Source organism: Monodelphis domestica, chromosome 4 (genome assembly GCF_027887165.1).
Source record: "Monodelphis domestica isolate mMonDom1 chromosome 4, mMonDom1.pri, whole genome shotgun sequence".
Classification (NCBI taxonomy): Eukaryota; Metazoa; Chordata; class Mammalia; order Didelphimorphia; family Didelphidae; genus Monodelphis; species Monodelphis domestica.
Genome location: NC_077230.1, coordinates 299,926,215 through 299,948,218, shown reverse-complemented (window position 1 = coordinate 299,948,218; position 22,004 = coordinate 299,926,215). Strand labels below are relative to the sequence as shown.

At 37.5% G+C, this 22,004-nt stretch overlaps 1 protein-coding gene across 1 annotated transcript in view; it reads left to right on the top strand.

Annotated features, from left to right (window-relative positions):
- Nucleotides 1-22,004, top strand: part of FLT1 (fms related receptor tyrosine kinase 1) — a 201,170-nt gene that overhangs the window by 26,747 nt on the left and 152,419 nt on the right. Inside the window, exon 3 of the mRNA XM_007495262.3 lies at nt 207-433. Coding sequence (XP_007495324.2) covers nt 207-433 — 227 coding nt within the window. The remainder of the gene's footprint in view (nt 1-206; nt 434-22,004) is intronic.

Genomic DNA, 22,004 nt, shown 5'->3' with positions numbered 1-22,004 from the left:
AAACCTTTAGACTCTTTGATTCCTTTTTCTAAGCATTGTTTTAAAACTTTTTTTAAAAATGTATTGCTTTTGTGTGAAGAGGAAGATCACCACAATTAGAGAGGACCCCAAAATAGCGGTCCCAATAAAATGAATGGTTGGGAACTAAGACTGTGCCACAAATACTCAGATCTAATTGTTTTTTGTTTCCTTATCTTTGATTGCAGGGGGGAAGTAGCCCATTCATGGTCTTTGCCTAAGACTGTGAGTAAAGAAAGCAAAAGGCTGAGCATCACCACATCTGTCTGTGGGAGGAATGGGAAACAATTTTGCAGCACTCTGACCTTGGCCAGGGCACAGGCCAATCACACAGGCTACTACAGCTGCAGATACTTATCAACACCTGTTTCAAAGAAAAAGAGAACAGAATCTACAATCTACATATTTATTAATGGTAAGAGTGTTGCTTTCCAAGTAATATTTGACATTGCATCCCAACTGGTCACATATTAACACACACATATGTCTATATAATGGGGATGTTTCTACTTGATGTGAATAAGATTAATTGAAATGTTGAATCTCACCAAAAGGAGAACCCCTAAAAGCATTAGAGTGTGATGGGATTGGTTTTTATCAATTTCCATAGATATTTTAAAGGGATAGGTTATCATTTTATCTGACTGTCTCAAGGTCCAAACAAAAACTAGAACTTGTCTCTTAAAGCTACCACATCCTCCTATGCATGTTCATTGCTTCTTGTATTTGACTCCAAAATAATGACTTGGATATAACAAGCTTGTATGTTTCACTAACAACTTTGTTACTGTTCTTATTTTGGAAAATCCAGTATGTGGTGTTGTTTGTTCTTAATTTAATAATGACCTTTAATTTTCTGATGTATAACAAAATATATTCAGACAGTGTCACCAAGTTTCATGTTTAGTGGCTAAATACTCATTTTTGAATAATCTCAAGAAATACTGTTTTAGATAATAATCTAAAAGATTAAAGAAGACTGCTTTCCATTGTTTCTGTTTCTCTCAGATTTTATTGCTTTTGACAGATTTTATTGCTTTTGACAGTGAGCACATTTAATTACAAGATGGAGAGAAAAAACAAACAAATTAGTGTATCAACTTTTTAGAGTCTTAAGAAATACAAATTGACAATTTGGGGGACTTATACTTCTTCCAGAGAGAGTAAGGAAATGGAACTGCTGTAATTTTCATAATTTATTTTGGCTGGTGGGGAGGGGGTGTCACTGATATTCTCAGAGCTTTAAGTCATATAGAATAAAACCCCAAATCCTTGGTGACCTTCTGGCAGAGGTACAAAAAGATTTCAGGAACAGACAATAGCAAAAAACAACTATCTGAATTAGTGGTACAGCTATCCAGTGTAGATCTTTTCCCTTGGAAAGTTTCCCTTGGAAGGTAGCTTTGGAGATGCCCTAAGGAGACAGTAGGTACTGACTAAATACACACAAAAAATACAAATCTTGGATGAGATTCCCATTGACTCACTGAAAAGTGACTCACCTACAAGGGGTGCACCACCACTTTTATATCTTCTTCCAGGATCTGTCAGCATCTTCAAGAGTTTTTCTTTCAAGTAACTCTTTCATCCTTCCTCTCTGAGGCAGAAGGTGGTGCCTTTCTTCAATTCCTTGACAATATTTATGATGTAACATATTTATGCTGAGTCTGTACCTCATTTCTTAACATTTTTTAAAAAAGAAAATGAAGAATGGACATTAATTGAAGAGCTATACCTATAATGGAAAACAATCAGTGTTTTCATGCAGGATTCAAAAGAATAGGAGTCTGTGAGGAATAAGGTAGAAGCTATTTAGAGGTAAGGGGTCTGGTTGAAGGAAATTTTAGGCATTCAGAAGAGAGATAAATGGAATAGTGAAATGATTGGATGCAAACAGAATTGCTATTTGTAGTGCTGTGTAGAAAGCTCTTTCTTAGAATGGTTTAAAAAGCAGTGGTTAAAAAGACTTTATTGCTCCCCAAAACTTTTTTTTGTTATTATAACATTATAATAACAATACTAAGAACACACATTGATAGCACCTTATGGTTTACAAAACTGGTGTTTTTCTTATTATAACGCTGGAAGGAAGGCAATAAATTTGATTATCTCTATTCTCTTAAAAGACCAGAATTATAGATAGAGAAGTTATGTATCAGTCATGGTCTTATAACTAAATGAGTTTCAAAGCCAGAAGACAATTCAAAGACTCTAGTCACGGAGTCCACAGATCTTTCCACTTGAAAATAACTGTTGTTATTGCTCTAATTTCTACCACATTTCTTCATACATACTCTCCCTCAGTTATTTTTCTCCCTTCTTCCTATGTGGACATACTTCAACTCTCTAATTGGTCATATGAGCATTTGCTAAGTACCTTATAGCTGATAGCTTGTTCTTGTGCATTTTCCCAATGGAACTAGTGTCGGTGGAAGCTCTACCTCATACTGTGGAATCATGGGAAAACATTTGACCCTTTTTAAGGGTGATTATCAAAAAAATGACCAAATCTTGCCTGTTGAAGCTGAAATCGAATAGTAGGGAAATGGATAGAAAAACTATAAATGATAGCAGTCAATCTGTCACTCTCAGAAGAAAGGGGGTATGATTGGAAGGGAATTTGTCCAGATGGAGAAGGTGCAGAATTAGGAGAAAAGACATTATCAAGAGGAGATAAATGATTCAGAAAAAAAAAAAGACAAGAACCTTGAGTATATCGGGGGAAATAATACCATATTTTATATTCAGCCTGATTATCCTTTTCTAATTACAAAATCTACTGTCTGGAGTTATTGAGGCAGGGTAGCCCTTCCCCCATTTCCCTGAGAGGGGAAGAACAGAAAAATTCTTTCTCTAAGACAAACTCCAGAGAACTTCCTTCTAAATATAGAAAGGATGGGTAGGCGTATTGCCCCATTTGGACACACCCGGACTGCAGCTGGAAGTTCTTTCTTCCATCCCTGCCCCAGTCACTCACATTTTTATGCTACTTACATGATCATTCTTGCCTTCAACTCTGTAATGGTTGAACACATGGACTGGAGAGCTGAAGGAAATATCAATGGCTTTTCTTGCATTCACTTTGCTTGGAAAATGACATGTAAAACACTGTAAACCTCAAAATTTTATATGAATGTCAACTACTTAAAAAATTCTAATGTAAAGCAGTTTACATACTTGTATCAGTCTCATATTTTTAACTGTTTGTCTCCCAATTACCCAAATAAAGATCTCCAAATAGCAAGTCCAATAAAATGAATGGCTGACAACTTGTGCATCCCTCCCCACCACACCTCAGTGATCATTTCTTCACCACCCATCAGATAAAACCATAGATTCTTGCAACTCAAAGTGAATTTTTCAAAGTTTTTGTGGTATACAAGAAAAGATGCCATTCACATTAATGGGGCATTAGAATTAGAAGAGAGCAAATCTGTGGCATAAGATGTTGGATGGAGAATCAGGAAACCTTGGGTTTTTAGCCTACCTCCAACACTGGGGTAAACCATTTAAGTACTTTGAGCCTCGGTTTTTATATCCACAAATGGGGATAATAATGTCTAAATACCGACCTTTCAAATGTTGTGAAACACAAACAAACTAAAGTCTGTAAAATGTTTTGCCCATTGTTAGTTACTATTGACTGGATCCTATGTTCAAAGCTATACTATTATGAACTATATAATGGGCACAATAGAAGCAATCTGAAGAAAAATTCTAAATGAAGAACATTATAAAGAGCTAAGATAAATTTTAAAAATAAAAATTTGTAAATAAATAAAATGTCATTTTCAGTGATGGTAGCATTATTGGAATGGCTTTTCTAGCAGAACAAAGCTTTTTTGGATAGATAAATTCTGGGCTGCTAGGAGGCACAGTGGATAGAGCAGCAGGCTTGGGGTCAGGAAGACCCAAGTTCAAATTTGACCTCACATACTTGATAGTTGCATGATCCTAAGCAAATCACTTAAACCTCTGTTTGCCTTAAATTAAGGGAGAAGGAAATGGTAAACCACTGCAGGATCTTTGCCAAAAAATCTCTATAGGAGTTCCAAAGTGTCAAGACACAATTGAATGAATGAATAACACCCAAAAGTATAGTATAATGGGAAAAGCATTGAACTTAGAATAATGAAGATCTGAGTTCAAATCAGGTTGGGTGACCCGGGGGAAATCACATTTATCTTCTGTCTGCCTCAATTTTCTCATTGGTTAAATGAAGAGATTGCAGATGAACTCTGCTTCATTCCAATGTCTATGATCCAGTAATACAGGAGAGAGTGTATCTTGTGCATTTCAGAGTTTCACTGAAATGAGTCTGGTAACAAGGGTGTGACTGTAATATATCACAGGATTTCAGAACTATAAATGACTTTAATTATGATCTTGTCCAACCCCATCATTTGACAGATGAGGAAATGAGGCCCAGAGACATTGTGGCTTGTTCTCCATCAGAGTGAATCTGTGGCAGAGCTGAGCCTGACATCCAGCAGAGGGACTCAGGCCAAGTCACCTCAACTCTCCATTCCTCAATTTTCTCATCTAGAAAACAAAAAGTTGAATTTCAAGGCCCTTAAAGACCTATCAGTTCTAAATCAATGATCCTTTGACTCCCTGTTGTTTTGTTATTTGTTCACCTAAACCTTGTTAAGGGACTGATAGACCACTTGAAAATATATGAGTATTTTATATTCAGATCATATGAATCCAGTGTTTTATGGAGCTTCAAACTCCTAATTTCTTATTTGCTATCTCAGTATTCCTTACTGAACTAAAAAACTTCCTCAAGTAGGAGTCAAGGAATTATTTCCAAACATAGTTCCTCCGTCATGATTTCTAGGTTGGTTTTCAAGACTTTGTACGGGCTAGTCGAGTGATAGCAATACCAGTCAAATCACAGGTTTGGATTCTGCTGATAGCAAATCTCTTTTTTCCTACATTCTAATGCACATTGTCTTTATCAGGAAATCCTTGATTTATTGATTGCTTTGCCTTTGTATTTAGATTATTTCCTCTCCTGGAAAATATTTTTGAAAAAAAAGAAAATTAATCTTAGGGGTTGTAATTAAGTTTGTTTTCTTTTAACTACATAGGAAGCCTGTCTGTTTTCTTTCTGTTAAATATTCCTTCTCTGTTGTTCTTCCCTTGAATTGTTTTGTCTCTGAACTTATGAATGTGAATGTATCAAAGCATTTTCACAGCAGGCTAGATTTCTCTGCATTGTGTCTCCCACATGTATAAACTTGATGATATTTATATAACAGCTTAATTTGAGGTTGAAATGGTACTTGATACATGGAGACTCTAACCAGAAATTATGGAAAAATAAGGGAAATTTTGCAGTCAGCAAATACTGAGGGAAAGCCTAATCATTAAGAATATCTGGCTTTAACTTCAGGGGAGTGCATGTTTTTCTCTATCGGACCATGGATTATATTGATGTTGAGTTTTAAAACATAGCAGATGGTTTTCTCTTCTCTTAAATAAGATCAAATTATTTGTATTAGTTTGTAAAAATTCAGTTTGCCAAATACTTTTGTAAAAAAAAATTACTTTCTATCCTTGTTTGGGGGTAGGGCTGATGGGACAAATTCAAAAAGGGAAGAGAGTTTTGTGTTATCTGTTGTTTTAGTCAACTTCCCATCAGCTCCAAACAGATAAGCTGTGTGCTTCTTTCCTCTGTTGGAGATTGTCACAAATGAAGGAATAGTTGGTACCCTATTTATACTGTGAGAAGATAGTTGTTGGTCTTTATATAGGAAAATACCACCAACTGAGGGTATTTAGCTAGGAAACCCCATGCGGAAGGATGCTCAGAGTTCATTTGCATGCCTTTATTTGAGATTAGGTGGGAATGGGAAGCATCTCTCCTCTCCCAGGATGCATATGTAGCATGAGCTGTTTTGTGGCTTTCTGAAACACACCCACGTGTTTCCCAAGATGTGCTTTCCCCAAAGTAGGCTTAGCCTAAGGAAAAATACAAGTGAAGTCTAATCTGTGGTATTCAGTTCAGTTTGAGACATCACAAAATCCATCAATTTATCAATCAGTAGAGGCACCTTTACTATGTGCTAGGTAGTGCAGAGAGTGCAGTGGGCATTATTAAAGAGCCCAGTATTGAAGTTTTAAAAGATTCTGAGAGTTGTAGAATCCTAGTTCTTAATTAAGGAAAGACTGCATTTAATGGGGAGTTTTTAGGACATGGAAATTCCAAGATTTAATGGATATCATACACCCACCTTCATATGTATGCATACATACACACATATATAAATATATATATATATGCATCTGCTATCTGAGGTACCCAGCATGCCTGCTAAAAGTTAAAAGGGTTGTGAGTTTTATAATATGAATGCAGCCTTACAGAGTAATGATCATAGAAATTCAGCATTTTTATAGGACAATATTATACCATTGATGCAACTTCTTCTATGGGACTTGAAAATTAAATTATGACAATTAATGGTTCCCAGTGTCCCTCATGAGATAAAGGGCTGTTCTCAAGATCTCAGTTCAAATCTTGTCTTTAATGCAGAGTAGCAGTGACAAGAGGACGAATCACTTAAGCTCTCAGGCAGGCTCAATAGGATGAAAAAAATTGTTGTTCATTCATTTTGCAGGTGTGTCCAACATTACTGCACTTGGGGTTTTCTTAGCAAAGATACTAGAATGGTTTGTCATTTCCTTCTCCAGCTTATTTTACATATTAGGTAACTGAGGCAAACAGGGTTAAGTTATACCTAAGGGGTCCTATAGCCAGTAAGTATCCGAGGCCAGATTTGATGAAAAATGACCCAGTTGCCAATCTGTGTGTGTTCCATACTGGGAGTTCCCCACACCTATAAAATCATGCATTTAGGCCCCATCTCAAAAGCATCCCTCCTGCCTACAAAAAGTCTAATCTTTTCCCAGAGTGCAGTAGATGTTGTCTATTCCACAAATACTTGATTTATTGATTGATTTGTCATAGCATGAAGATTACAGATGAGGATAGAAATGAAAAGAATAATCAAATCTGCACATCTACTGAGAGTTTTGTTGCCTTAATATTCTCTTCTCCTTTGAGTTGAAGGGCATTTACCATATGTAAATATGCACAGGATCAGAACCATTCATTCAGAGCTGAAAAGGAGGTGTTAATGTTTTGGCTTGTTTGGCTGGCCTGTCAGACACACTACATTATGCAATGTTATTAATGCAGATGGGCAGGGAGAACTTTGCATGACTGAAAGGCGTTCCAAAGCCTCTAGAATTTTTCAACAGTGGCATTGTTTTGTGAAGAGAAACTTTGAAGTGAAAACATTGGTATTATTCATGGGAAATTCCTTAGAAGGAAAAACAGGCTGAAAAAGTTTACATTTTGTGGGAAGAAAAATTTAAAAACTCACACAAAAAAAACCTGGCACTCCAAACTTTTAGCCAAGGTGGTTGGTCAAATTTCTTGTAATTGGTTCCCTCATAATTCTCTAAGGTTATGTATAACCAACTTCATGGCCCCATTGTTTCTTCTTTGCAGTCAATGTCCAAAGTTTACCCATTAAAAAAAAACTACCACCTTGTGTTTCATACACTCATTTTCTCTCCCAGAACAGTCCCTAACTTTTCATTTGAGCTATTACTTTGCTCTTCTTTTCTGCCTTTTAGAATGTCTTTCTCCCAACATGTGTCTTTTAAGGAGAATGAATTTCCAAAGTTGTTGATTGTGGAATTGTCCAAGATTACCTGCTCTACTAGCCCCTGGATTGAATGAGAAAATAAATTAATGAATTTACCTCTGAATGTTGAAGCTATTTGGAAAAATATTTCTCTTCTCTGAATATAAAGTAGTGGAGGCTGGCCTCTTACCTCAGGGAGTTTCAGTTTAGAGGCACAGGCTGGGATGTATGATAGACCATATCCTAAATAGCAACAGCTGATGGAAATAATCAGCATTTGAAAAATGTTGCCTCTGGTGGCCTTCTGCAAAGGCTTCCTGAATGAGAACTTGGAATTTTCTGGTCTTGCATTGTACACAACTTTGTCTAGACTTGGGAAAAAAATACATTTGTTCCTCAGAAGCTTGACTTTTTTCTGGGAACAATCTGGTCAGTTTCTCTCATCCAGAAGAATAATACTAAGAAATTGGAAAATTCAACTAAATACCAAAAAGTAGGGGAGATCCAACTGGACCCAAGAGAGTAGGAGAAACAAGCAGTGATGTCCAGGCCAAAAATCTCTCAGTTTTGCATCAGAAGACCTGGACTTAAATTATGATTCTGGCAGAAGCTACCTTTGTGACCTTGGAAAAGTTGTCATTTCAACACTGGGCATCAGTTTCTTTTTCTGCTTAATTGAGGAAACTGGAAACTGGGACTAGTTGGCCACAAGGTTCTTTCCTTCTCTAAATCTATGATTCTATGATCTTAAATGATGAATGAGGTCCAATCAAATGCCTAGAAATGCCAAGAAAATGTCAGTTGGATGCTGAGAAGATAGTGAGATCCAATCAAATACTTTGAGAAGTAGGCAGATCTAATCAGGAGCATACTATACATAGTATAAATTATATATATATATATATATATATATATATATATATTCTATCCAGAGATGAATGAACCAAATAATTCCATATCTCAATTTTTTTTTTCACATAGAGGTGGGAAAAGGTTTTTCCCTATTCTTTATCAAGGATATTATTAGAAAGATGTTTAATTTCTATCCATTTTTATGCCATTCTTCAGAAAGCAGATGGTTTCTTTCTAGGGTTCAAAAATATGACCACCAGGTTGCTGAGGACCCCAAAAGTCTTTTTTTTAATAGAGGCTTTATTGAACAACCTTTCTTTCCTTGCCATGTAACCCTCTCCTTCTCTCTCTCCTTTTTTTTGTCTGTTTGCTTTAGTCTCTCTGTCTCTGTCACTCTGTCTCCATTTCTCTCTCTCTCTCTTATTCCCATCTCTCTCTCCCCTTCTTTCTCTTTCTCTCTGTCTCTGTCTCTATTTCTCTGTCTCTTTCTCTCTCTTACTCCCTTCTCTGTATCCTTTTTTTTTGTTTTGCTTTCTCTATCTGTCTCTCCCTCTTGCTCCTTTTTCTTCTGTTCTCCTTTTATTCTGTCTGTTGTATTATCACTTGTAATCTTGCCACTGATTGTCTGGCTTTTCTGAGAAAGAAGTTCCAATGCTGACCACCCAACATTCCAAACAGAAGGGCCAGAACATAGAAAGGGCAAGTTTGGCTGACTGACTTTCTCTTTTTCAGTGATGGGGAATTTGATTTCAATTTTTTCAAGTTCTCTTACTTAAGTTGTATTTTATAACAGACTCCTTTGAACCTTGTCTCTTAGAGAAACCTTGACTATAGGTTCATAAGATCATTAATTTAGAGCTCAAAAAGTCCTTAGAGGTTGACAGCATGATAGATAGAGTGGGAGGAGTCCTGAATTTCACAGCAGAAAGACTGCTTCTGGCAGTATCTCTAAGTATTTCTTAGAATCTCTTAAGCTTCAGTATCTGCAACTGTAAAAAGAAGAGGTTGGACCTAGCTGACTGAAGATCCTTTCCATTTCCACATTTATGACCCAATTACCTAGTCTAAGGTTCTCATTTTACAACTAAGGAAACTAAGTCTCTGGGGTCACATAAAATGGCAGAACTGGGCAAAAGGCTTAAGTAAGACTTCAGTCAGAAATAGTTATTTTGGGGTGGGCCAGCTAGAATTCAGGAACATTGGCAAGTCTTTCTCTTTTAGTTCCTGCTTCAGACTTTTGTGTTCACAAAGCTCATTCCTCGAATTTCATTGTGTTTTTGTGATCACTGCCAGGTTCTCTTATAAAGGGAAAGGACTTAATGGCACTCCCAGGGCTCCATTTTGCCAATTTTGAGTGTGCCAGCTTGAAATGACAACATCAATAATCCATGCTACTGACAGCACGATTATGTACCACATGTCACGTAATGGACCTCAGATAAAAGCTGACACGAAATGAAATGAACATAGTACTGAAATAGCCACACAAAGTGAAACTTTGAAAGATTGTTTATAGGGGATCGAGGTTGAATCTTTGAATTCTGAACATAGGCATGAAGTCTGCATGGAGCAAAATTAAGCTTATTACCTTCCCCCCCCTATATAATATGATGTCAAATGGGAAATGTCAAAGGTGTTGATACAAAATACTTTTAAAATATGAAGTGCAAAAATGTCTTGAAGTGATTATGGATAAAATAAGTGGGAAGATTTGTCCAAAAAGAAGGAGGAAGATAAATGCTTTAAAATTTAGAAAAATACTATAGATTTCTAGTGTAGCACAGTGTTGATTATATGGTAATCATTTTAGCTAACTAGTGGTGTTTCTCACAACCAACACCATCCAGGAATAGAAGTCATTCATTCGATATTCATTTTTCAAATGCCTAAAGACTACAAGGCTTCAGGGAATATGAAAAAGATTGAGTAAAGAGATATCTGCCCTCTAGAAAGAATATACAAGCTAGTAGGGGAAATAAGATGTGCTCACAGGTAGCCATAATACCAGGTGTTACAGTATGTGACATCTGCTAGAAGAGGTTCAAAGGGAGAAATGATAACTTCAGTGATTGCTCCTGTGATTCTGTGCTCTGACCCAAGCTTCTTCTCATTTGCAGTTGGGAAAGAGAAGGGAAGCGATTTGCCTGGCAAGATTGAGATTTGAATAAGAGAAGAGGTTTAAGTGAGATCTAGATAGATCAGTAAATTTGTATTTGGCCTGGAAGTACTTTTATAGGTTACTATAGAGGAAGGGCAATCTAAACAGAGGGGCAGGGGAAAGAGATGGAGGCAGTTTAACAGTGTGTTTTTAGGAGATGGTGAGTATTCCAGTTTGCCTCTAGCATAGGTTCATATGGGTTAAGAGTGAGAGAAAAGAGGGGGAGAATAAATAGCGGCCAGATTTTGTAAAAGCTTAAAATCTAAACATATAGACAAAAGAACTGATGTAGTAGAAAATAGGGCTCTGTTGTAGCAGAAAATAAGGATCCATTGTAGCTTTTTGAGCAAGGGAGTAATAATGAAAGCAATATTTGTGGGATATTAATATAGCAGAGCAGGTGCTGTAAGATAGGGCATAATGATGAAGATATGAAGTAGGATGTTGACATTGGGATTAGAAAGGAAGGGATGGGGCAGCTAAGTAGCACAGTGGGCAGAGAACCAGGCCTGAAGATGAGAGGTCTTGAGTTCAAATGTGATCTCAGACACATCCTAGCTATGTGACCCTAGGTAAGTCACTTAACCCCAGTTGCCTAGGCCTTTCCATTCTTCTATCTTAGAACTGATTGTAAAACAGAAGGTAAGGGGTTCAAGCGAAAAAAGAGGAGGGGAGGTCCAAATTTAAGAAATTTTATAAAATAATATATAGATATATTTATCTATTGTGTTTTGTTTTCCTCTATGTATGAAAATATACTATAACTTTGCTTTAAATATGTAGATATAATCAACCATCAGCCTTTCTATATTCCATAAATGTAAAGACTATGTACTGTTTACTGGCAGCTGTGTTTTCATAATATGTCTATGTCTTCTATCTGCTCTGAACTAAAGCTAAAGAATCTGGGTTCAAATCTCAATTTCACTGCTGCCATTATAAGCATTGAAAAGTCCTTTGACCTCCCTGAGCCTCAGTTTCTCATCTGTAAAATGATGGGGTTGGATTAGTGAACTTCTCCAGCTGTAAATGTTATTTATGAACTTCTAGACCTTGAGCGCTCTTGTTTAACATGAGCCTAATGCTTTCTGATATACATGATTCATATCAACTCTATAAGATGTGACCACAAGGCAAGTCATTCTACCATTGTGTTTGCTTCCAGTCTCTATATTATAACTTTGTATTATAACTTTACATTTTGCTTTACTATGTCCTTTTAGAGTGGGGCTTTGGTCTAGTCCTAGATCCACCCACCAAAGTCCACTTTCTGGGCTATATTCTCGTCATCTGCATTAATTATATATTCAGGTCTCTGAGACTGTGCTATGGAAAACATTGCTTCATTATGAGTAGCCTAGCTGCATTCGCTCTTCCCTACCATCTCATTAGGTTATATGAAGTATATTGTTCATAACTGATGCTATGAAGGCAATCATGCAGGCCAAAGAGGCACTTCCATTAGGAAGTGCCCTTCTAAGCTTGGAACTTGCTCTTCCACACTGCTAACATAAACTCTAAAGCTGGGAGTCCTAAATCTGAATCCCTCTTTAGCACTTCCCAGCTACATTCCAGGATTTGAAGGGCTTTCTTGGAGAAGAGACATTAGTCTGGTCCTGTGTGTTCCTCGAGGGCAATACTAGGAACACTAGATAGATGCTGCATAGGCAAGTTTCAGCTACATGCCAGGAAACAAGCCTTCTGATATTTAGACGTGTCTAGCAGTTGGAACCATGGAATGAGCCATCTTGGAAGTGTATTTCCTCTGAGGAAGGAGTTCGAGGGAATGATATAAATGGGTCCAGGTGGGGATTAGATGGTCTCTGAGGTCCCTTCCATCTCTGTGATCCTGAGATTCTTTAGAAAGTTAGGACATGGATCCTTTTGTTCAACTTTCTTATTCCCTACACAGCAAAGATTAGGGAATCATTTTAGTTTAGTTTTGCCCATGAAAACCTTTAAATGGGTGTCAAGTTTCCCTGGTTAGTGCCTCTCCTTAAATTCTTATATCACTATTGCTAGACTCCATTTCTGCAAAGTAGATCATTAATTTCTTATATTCATCTTTCTGTGGGTCCAGCATGTAAAGGAGGGTTTTTCTATTGCTTGGGGCCTGATTTCAGTTAAAAATATTTGAAGAGAAATGATATAGACTGTGAAGAACACAGTCTGTCATCAGAGCTCTGCACAAAGCCTTTCCAACTCAGTTAGAGCTTTTATTCCATTGGACAAGCTTTATCTTCAACCATGTCTCCAATAATACAGTAAACAGCTTGTAGCCATGCAGGGTAACCCAAAAGCCTTTATGCAGTTTTAAGCCACTAAAGTCTAAGTAATTAACTAAAGCTAACATTTTTAATATTTGCTGTGAAAGCTCAGACCTGCTTGAGGACTTTTGGGACACCGTTGGTGTTTATAAAGAACTTTGCTGAGATCCTAACTTGATATTTGCCACGACCCTGTGAAGTAGGTATGTGCATATCATTTAATTAGTATAGAAACTGAAATTGAGAGAAATGTTCTATCCAAGAATGCATAGCTGGACTAGTAAGAATCACGAGTCAGCTGCAGGTCTTTGACTCCAAAGCCAATGATTCTCTTTCCATTATATCATATGACCTTGGGTGTTCTAGATTCCTTCCCATCCTAATCACCCTCTATGTGATGTGTTTAAACTTGTTAATATCCACTTTAAACCGTGGTGCCCAGAAAGGAACGCAATACTTCAGATGTGATCTGACCTGTATAGAATACAATGGAAATATTACCTCCTTTGTTCCAATCACATACTTATAGAGGTACCCAAGAATGCATTAGTCTTTTTGGCAGCTCCCTCACACTAACTATCTATGAGCATGCAAGTCAATGAAAATTTCAGTTGTTGTTTTTTTTTAACCCTTACCTTCTATTATAGAAATTGATACTAAGTATGGGTTCCAAGACAGAAGAGCAGTAAGGGCTAGGCAATTGATGTTAAATGACTTGCCCAGGGTCACACAGCTAGGCAGCATCTGAGGTCAGATTTGAACCCAGGACCTCCCATCTCCAGGCCTGCTCTATCCACTGAGCCACATAGCTGACCTCTTTTTCATAAAGATAGTTGGTTTAGTCATTTCTCCCCTGCACCATATTTACATGATTCATTTGTTTCAACTTAAACATGAGATTTTATATTTGCCTTTATTACATTTCATTTTCATAGTTTCAGTTCATGTTTGCAATCTGCTGAGAACTTTTGGGATCCTCTTTCTCTTATCAAAGGAATTGAAAGAAAGATTTATTTCATCAGCAGGCTGTCTCTATTTTCATCCAGGTTGCTGATGAAACACATTAAATATAATTGAGTCAAGAGCATGACATAGTGACTAGTTGGTATTAGCACAATAGCGACATGGCCACACCATTTACTTCATTAGGGTTGGGGTAATGGTGGAAAAAAGAGGCAAGGGGAGAAATATGTTTTAAATTTTTTTGTTGGTCCTAACTTCCCCACTCTTCTTGAGAGCAGAAGCCATTAATTCTCCATAGAGTAAACATATATATATACATATATAAAATATACTACATAATATATAGCACATCAAAAGTCTTAGAGACATTGATGCATTATAAATATTGTTGACCAAATAGAGAGTTATTCTCCAATCCAGAAGCAACTATAGGGGAACTAGGTGACTCAGTAGAGAGTCAGACCTGGAGTCAAGAGAGGATCAGGGTTCAAACGTGGCCTCAGACACTTCATAGCTATGTGATCCTGGGAAAGTCACCTAACACAAATTGCCTAGTCCTTACCACTCTTCTGCCTTAGAACCATAACTTGTTATTGATTCTAAGATATAAGGTAAGGGTTTTTTTAAAAAAAAGAAGCAACTATATTACTTTCCAAAGATTTTTCTTTGCAGCCCAGTTCCTTAATTTTGGTTTATGATGTTAAATTAGATGTTTAATACCTTTTTATTATATGTGTACATATCACACGTACATGTATATTTGCATATAAATGTACATGTATGTTTACATATAAGCATACATATATGTGTCATGCCTGTGTGTATACACAGTTGCTGCCCTCCAGGAGTTTGTAATCTAGTTGAATTTCCAATCTATTTAGTATTCTCTTCTTTTATTTAGTCCACCCAATTAATTTTTAAAGGCATAATTCAAAATCACTGTAGCCTAGACTATAATCATTTTCTATCTGGAGGATTAGAACAACATCCTAAACTGATCTACCTCACTCTTGAATCTTCCTCCAAATCATCTTACATGCTACTTATGCTCATAGTACTGCCTTTATCATGTCATTCTCCTGTCTAATCTTCTCCTGGTCATGGTCCCAATATATTGGACCTCAAAATTACCTTCTTTACTGTTAGCTCATCCTGAAACTTCTCTTAGAACCTAGGGCCTTGTTACTTGGAATAACCTACCAGTCCTGTGGCCTGCTTTCTGTGGAATATTTCTCAAGGAGGCCTGCTCCCTTTTTTCACTAGTGAGTCCCTTCTGGAGCCTACATTTTCGAAAAGGGTTGGTCAAATTGTCACTTTCCTACTCCTTCCTGCCCTGTCCCTGACTTTCTGAACTTCAGACTACATCCACACTCTTGCTACCTTTCTCCTTCCCTCCAGCATCCTTTGGTGTATTGTCTTCTCTTGTTAGAATGTAAATTCCCTGAGGGCAGGGATTGTCTTTTTCCTTGTATTTTTTGCCTAGGATGTAGCTCAATGACTGACATAAAGGAAGCACCTAAAGAATTTATCCTTCCTTCTTTGCTTCCTTGCTTGCTTGCTTTCCCTCCTTTCTTCTTTCCATCCTTCCTTCTTTCTTTCCTTCCTTTCTTCTTCTTCCCTCCCTCCCTTCCTTTCTCTTTTTTTCTTCCTTCCATGAACTAAAATGGTTCTTCATTTCTCATTTCCTACTACATTGACATCTCTGTCTGGTTTTGGAGGTCTCTCTTTTCCAATCCCACCCTAATTTACCAAATCCCCACTACTTGGAATATGCCCTTTCTGTTCCATCATGACTAATCTTCTCTCTGATGCTTTTACCAGTCATCTACTGTAGATGTTTGTTCATATTGTCCCCTCTACTTGGAATACCCCACCCTTTCCTCAGATCCTACTCAATCCCACCTTCCTCTCAAAGCTTAGGACCACTTTTGAACACATTTTTCTTTCTCTCCTCTGAATCCCTATTGGTAGGATTAATCTGTACCACACAGTTTAGCACATCATTGCTCACTAATTGATTTACAAACATTAATCTGTCTCCTCATCTAAGCTTCCCCTTGAGGTCAAGGATTCCATCCTTCTTCAGTATGTTCCAAAGCAACTAGTCTAGTTCTGGGAGCATAGTAGAGATTTGATCAGTATCTGTTCACTATAATCATTCTAAAACACTCCATAAGTAAGTCTAATGTATAAAACACTGGACTTGAGTCGGGGGAATTGATTTTTCCACTGCTTCACTGTTTATTAGCTGTATAGACAAATAGACAATAGGTAAATCAGCTAACCTCTCTGAATTTTTGTTTCTTCATCTATAAATGGTTATAATATTCCCTCCAGGGGGGCAGCTGGGTGGCTCAGTGGATTGAGAGCCAGGCCTAGAGATGGGAGGTCCTAGGTTCAAATCTTGTCTCAGACACTTCCCAGATGTGTGACCCTGGGCAAGTCACTTGACCCCCATTGCCTAGCCCTTACCACTCTTCTGCCTTGGAACCAATACACAGTATTGACTCCAAGACAGAAGGTAAGGGTTTAAAAATATATATATTCCCTCCCTCCCACAGATTTTACAAGCTGTAAATTTCTAGTTGCTACGTAAATGTAACTTGTTGTTATTGTTACTATTATTATCAAGTCAACAAATCAAAATGTAACAAAATACATTTTAAGAGTGAAAAAAAGCAAAGTGAAAAGGAAGCGATGAATGGAAACAAGATAAAGTAGAAGAGAATGATTATCCTCTCTTCTTTTCTGCATTTCTTCTTTCCCATAATTCGATTAGGTATTGTCATTGGAGCAGCAGAAGTCTAAAAATCTGTATCAGGTACTCTGTTGTTGTTCACTTGTATCTGACTCTTCAAGATCCAATGGACCAGACTGTCCACAGGTTTACCATTTCCTTTTCTAATGAATTGAGGTAGAGAGAGGTTAAATGACTTGCCCAGGGTTATACAGTTAGTGCATGCTGAAGTTGGATTTTAATTTGGATCTCCCTGACTCCACACCTAGTACTATCTACTGAGTCACGTACTTGCCTCCTATCAGGTACTTTTTTTTTAATTAAAAAAAAAAACTTAAACCCTTATCTTCTATCTTAGATTTAATACCATGTATTGGTTCCAAGACAGAGAAGCAGTAAGGGATAGGCAATGGGGGGTTAAGGGACTTGCCCAGGATCACACAGCTAGGAAGTATCTGAGGCCAAGGAACCTAGGACCTCCCACCTTTAGGTCTGGCTCTCAAGCCGCCAAGCCACCTAATTGCTTTAGAGCCTAATTTAGTCTCTGAATTTAATAGTCAAAGTTCAGAGTTCTGCCTCCCCCTGATTCCATCCTCTTTCCTGCTCTTCCAGAAGCTTGCCCCTCTTGTACTTTCCAATCCTTTAGACTTTGGCCTATTCTAATTCATTAGCTTCTTCCCTAATGCTACAGATGTACCCTGTTTTTCTTCACCCTTAAAAAAAATCTTCAGTTGATATTATCATTCCCCTATGACTCTTTGACACCCCTTGTCCTATCTCTCTCCTGTCTTAGAAGTCAAATATTTAGAAAAAAAATTTTCTGTACTCCTTAGTTCCATTTCCACAAGTCATTTCCCCTCTCAACTCCTTTGGAATCTGGTTTCCAAGCCCACCAACTGAAACTACCCTCTCCGATATTAGCAACAGACTCAGTTATGAATTCCAATGGTTTTTCATCAGTCTTTATCCTTCTTGATTTCCTTGCAACTTTACATTCTGCTGACTGCCGCCTTCAAGTTCCTGAGTTTTCATGCTACTAATCCCTCCTGGGTCTCCTTCTCCTCTTTTCACCATTCCTCAATCTCCTTTGCTGCGTCATCATCCATGCCCATGCTCTCTATATTTGGTTATTGCTTTATGACTCTCTACCAGGCCTTCTTTCTTTTCTCTCCACATTCCCTTTCTTAGTGATCTAATCAGCAGCTGTGGGTTGAGTTATCTGTGCAAATAACTCCCATATCTCTCCTGAACTTTATTTAGTCCACCATTTCAAATTTTCCACTGAACAGTTGCATCTGGATATTCTACGCTATAGGCATCTGAAGTTGAGTGTGTCCAAACAAAACCCGTTATTGTCCCCTCCCCAGAACCAAACCTCTTCCTGTTACCTTTGTTTCTATCAAGGGCACCAGCATTTTTCCAGGCACTCAGTTTCACAACTTTAGAATTGTACTTGACTTAAATATTTCTGAATAGTTATAGAATTGAGTCTCGTAATCTACATAAGATGAATTGGTACCAATGGACTTTTTGAAATACATAGTAATGACTGTTAAAATCAGTGTATGTACACACACACACACACACACACACACACACATATTTTTAAGCTCATATTTCAAAGAAGAGTCCTGCTCCAAAAATCCTTCATTTAGCACCTATGTACAGTCAGCAATGTTAGGTATCATGTAGGCAGGGTTCAACAGCCTAGCCTTTGAGAGTTTGTACTCTCAAAGAGAGAATCAATCCACTTAGGCATTTCTGTCTTCTAGTTGGGTGTTGGTTTATTTCTACCCCCTGCTCTCAAAGACAAAACCAACTCCCATCCTCAAAATAATCATCAGGTACCCTTATGCCTGCTAAGAAGAGGAAAGGAAAATAAAATCAAAGGGAATCAGGAAAAAGGCTTACCAAATTTATAAGAACATAAATGTTTTAGGAAATAAGATGTTTATTGTTAGATCCCCTTTAATCAAAACCAGGAAAATGTCCTAAATGCTTTGTGCCACCCACCGCCCTGCGCAGAATAACGGAACTCCCAGCTGATGTCAGTGGGAATTCTATGTGGAATAAAGGTGGTATTTGGGCCCTTTATGTCTGAACACTTCTAACATAGTGGCACCATGATTGCAGATTCAGAAAGGGAAAGAATGCTTTTAAAAACTAGATTCTAATTCCTTTCATAAGAGCAGGAATCTTCGTTTGATCTCTGTCTGTTTTAATGCCTGCCTGTTGGGCTAAAGGGATAAATGGCAACATTGATAGTTCTGGGTAAGAAAACTTAACATTTGGTGCCAGCTTCCTGTCCCTGCTTTTAGCTTGGGGAGTTCAGAGAAGTTATGTTAGAATGGTTCCCACCTAGATCTCTATTGGCATGGGGCTCTGGTGACAATGTGTCTGAGCCAACAGGACACCGGTATCCTTTGGAGTAGTTCTTCCTCACTCTTGAAATGGTCAGGAGACGTGGATTCAGGAAATCACTCTGTATTGCTGGCTAGTTTTGGAAGTCATTTTAAATTTCATGACAAAGATAAATGAGTCCTGAGGGAGTCGTAAGTGGGTTTCATTGGTGATATTAAAGGAGCAGTGACCTTTTCCGTATCTAAGATCCTTGCAAAACAAACAAAAAAAAAGTTTGTGTTATAGCATGGCTTGCAGGTTCATTCTTAGTCTTTCCTTGAATCAAATTGCAGGGGAAATGTACCATTAACAAATCCACAGAGTATTTTGGTTGCATCTGCAGTCATAAGCTCGTGTAACAACACAATAGATTATTACACTCACCATTTACTATGGCACTAGCCTGTGTGTTTTAAATAATGACTTTTTGACTTTTGTTGAGAGAGAGATATAAATCTCTAAAGCTTTGGCATTAAAATTGCAAGAATTTTGGTACTAGGACTATATAGCTTTTTAAAGCATGGCTAAGTGAGATGTAATAAATTTTACATTTTTGAAAGAGCCCCATTAAGTGATTTTTTAAAAGGAAACAATTTTAAAGAGACATTGAATCAACCTTCCCTTATTTTCATTTGGAATTGGCACTCAGTTTGGTTAGAGCCACAAAAATGTTTACCGTTTCCTGTAGGAACTCCTTATGCCAGTGTCCTTTGTTGAGGATGATTACTTAAGGAGACAGTCAATTATAAGTGAAGGATTTACAGTTTAGTTAAATGAATTAAACCATTTCCTGGCATTTCCATTTACCTTGAGACTTACAAAGGAGACAAAAATATAGACTCACAGTAGGAAGGAAAAGAATGATCAAATCCCAATAGTCACAGCCTGAATGTCTGGCTCAGCAAATCTATTTAGAGAAGGAATTTAATGCTGATAAGTAATTCCTACTTCAGTGTTTAAAAAAAAATTCTGCATATATGAGTAAGTGCATAAAACTTTCTTAATAAGCAAATAAATTAATTGTGGTTGTTCGTGGGTCTTTCCAGCATGCCACCCCAAACTAAACTTTACTAAAAACATATAGCTTATAATATTATTAGCTGCTTGCATTTATTATATCACTTTAAAGTTTATAAAATACTTTCCACACCACAGCCGCCCTCTAAGATAGGTAGAATACATACGATTATAACCATTTTGCAGATAAAAAAAAAGGTTTCATGTAGAAAGTAGAACTTGTTCTAGGTTTTAGAGGTGAAGGTGAGGAGTGAGTACATCCCTGGCTTGGGAATCAGCAAACCCAAAGGCATAGAGACAGGAGATGGAGTTTATTCTATGAAGAAAATATAACTTGTATATGAATAACTAAATAAATACATTGAAAGTAAGACAAAGAAATCTAAAGAGGTAAGAATGCTGGGTGAAGAGAAGGGAATCAAGAAAGGCCTTGGCGAGCTGTGATTTGAAGGAAGATAGAGATTCCATGAAATAGAGTTAAGTATATTCCAGAGGGGCCTACTTATGTTGAGGCACAAAGGTGGGAAATAGAATACTGTACATGATGAACAACTAATATGCCTGTTTGACTGGAATAAAGACCAAGAACGTGAATATTAAATAAAATTAGAAATGTCAGTGGAAGCATAATTGACTGGGCTGAGGAGTTTATTTTAACCTGGAGGCAATATGAAGTCATTGGAGATTTTTTGGAATAGGTGAGTGACATGAGCAAATGTGAATTTTAGAAATATTAACTTATCAGCTTACTGGAGGATGAATTAGGGAAAGGAGACATTCAATGAAAGAGGTAGATAAAGGAAGAGTTTGTGGAAGGGAAAAGAGAGGAAAGTAGTTGACTCAAATACCTTAAGGTCTGTCTTATAGAAAAGGGAACAAACTATTCTCCTTGGTCCTATAGGGGAGAACCAGGAGTAGAGGATCAGAGTTATAAATTCTCACCTTTAAGGTTGAGCTAAGGAAAACCTTCCTAGCAACTAGAGCCACCCAAATGGAATGGGTGGCCTCAGCAGATGATAGATTCTTTGACACAAGATGACTTTAAGCAAAACTGGATGACTGATTGTTAGGGATATAAAATAAAGGGCTTGTTGTGTAGGTTTGGATTGGATTGGAGGTTCCCTAAACCCTACATTCTGAGACTGTCATTCTCTTTGTGATTTTCTCTTGGCTTAATTCTTCTAGTAGTCTATACAGCATAGTCAGGCATTTGATTTGCACAATGAACATGTGAAAATTGTATTTTTATTTGTCATATGGTAATCTGAAGAATCAGAGAGAATGGGTGGGTAGAAACCAATGGTTCCACATTAGGAAGAGACACCAGAGCAGGACTTGAATGGAGAGTTATATAGCTATCACATACAACCTAAAAGCTACTCTATATGTTAATTTAAATGTTTGGTTTTTGAATATTTCTTCTTGGCGGGAGAGGGAGAAGAACAGCTCTATCCCTTCGGTTTGTAATACTTTTTATCAAAAACCGGTATCCCAAAAAGCCATGTCATAATGGGAAGTTTGGGAGGGAAGTACTAGATCTGGAGTCAGAAAATATGAATTTCAAAGCCAACTTTGTTGCCTTCTTAACTGGAGCAAGTCAACTTTTTTTTCTCAGAATCAAACTGAGGGGGGTGGGCTAGGCTGTCCCCAAGGTTCCTTCCAGCCCTAACATTCTCTAATTCTTCTCCTCATTGCTCTGTGACAGGCTGGTTGATCTTTGGTTGTTATTTCCTGGTAGGTACCATATGGCAAATTTCAGTTGTGTTTCTTTGAGTGTTTAATGCCAGTTCTCCTTTCTCTCTAACTCGAGTTTGCCAAATGTGGGTAGGCAAAGCATCCCAAATAAAAAGTGGATAAATATCATTGGTTTCTGCCTACCCAGTTTTTCTAGTCCCTCAGATCATTAGTACCTTCTTACTCTGTTTCAAACAAGC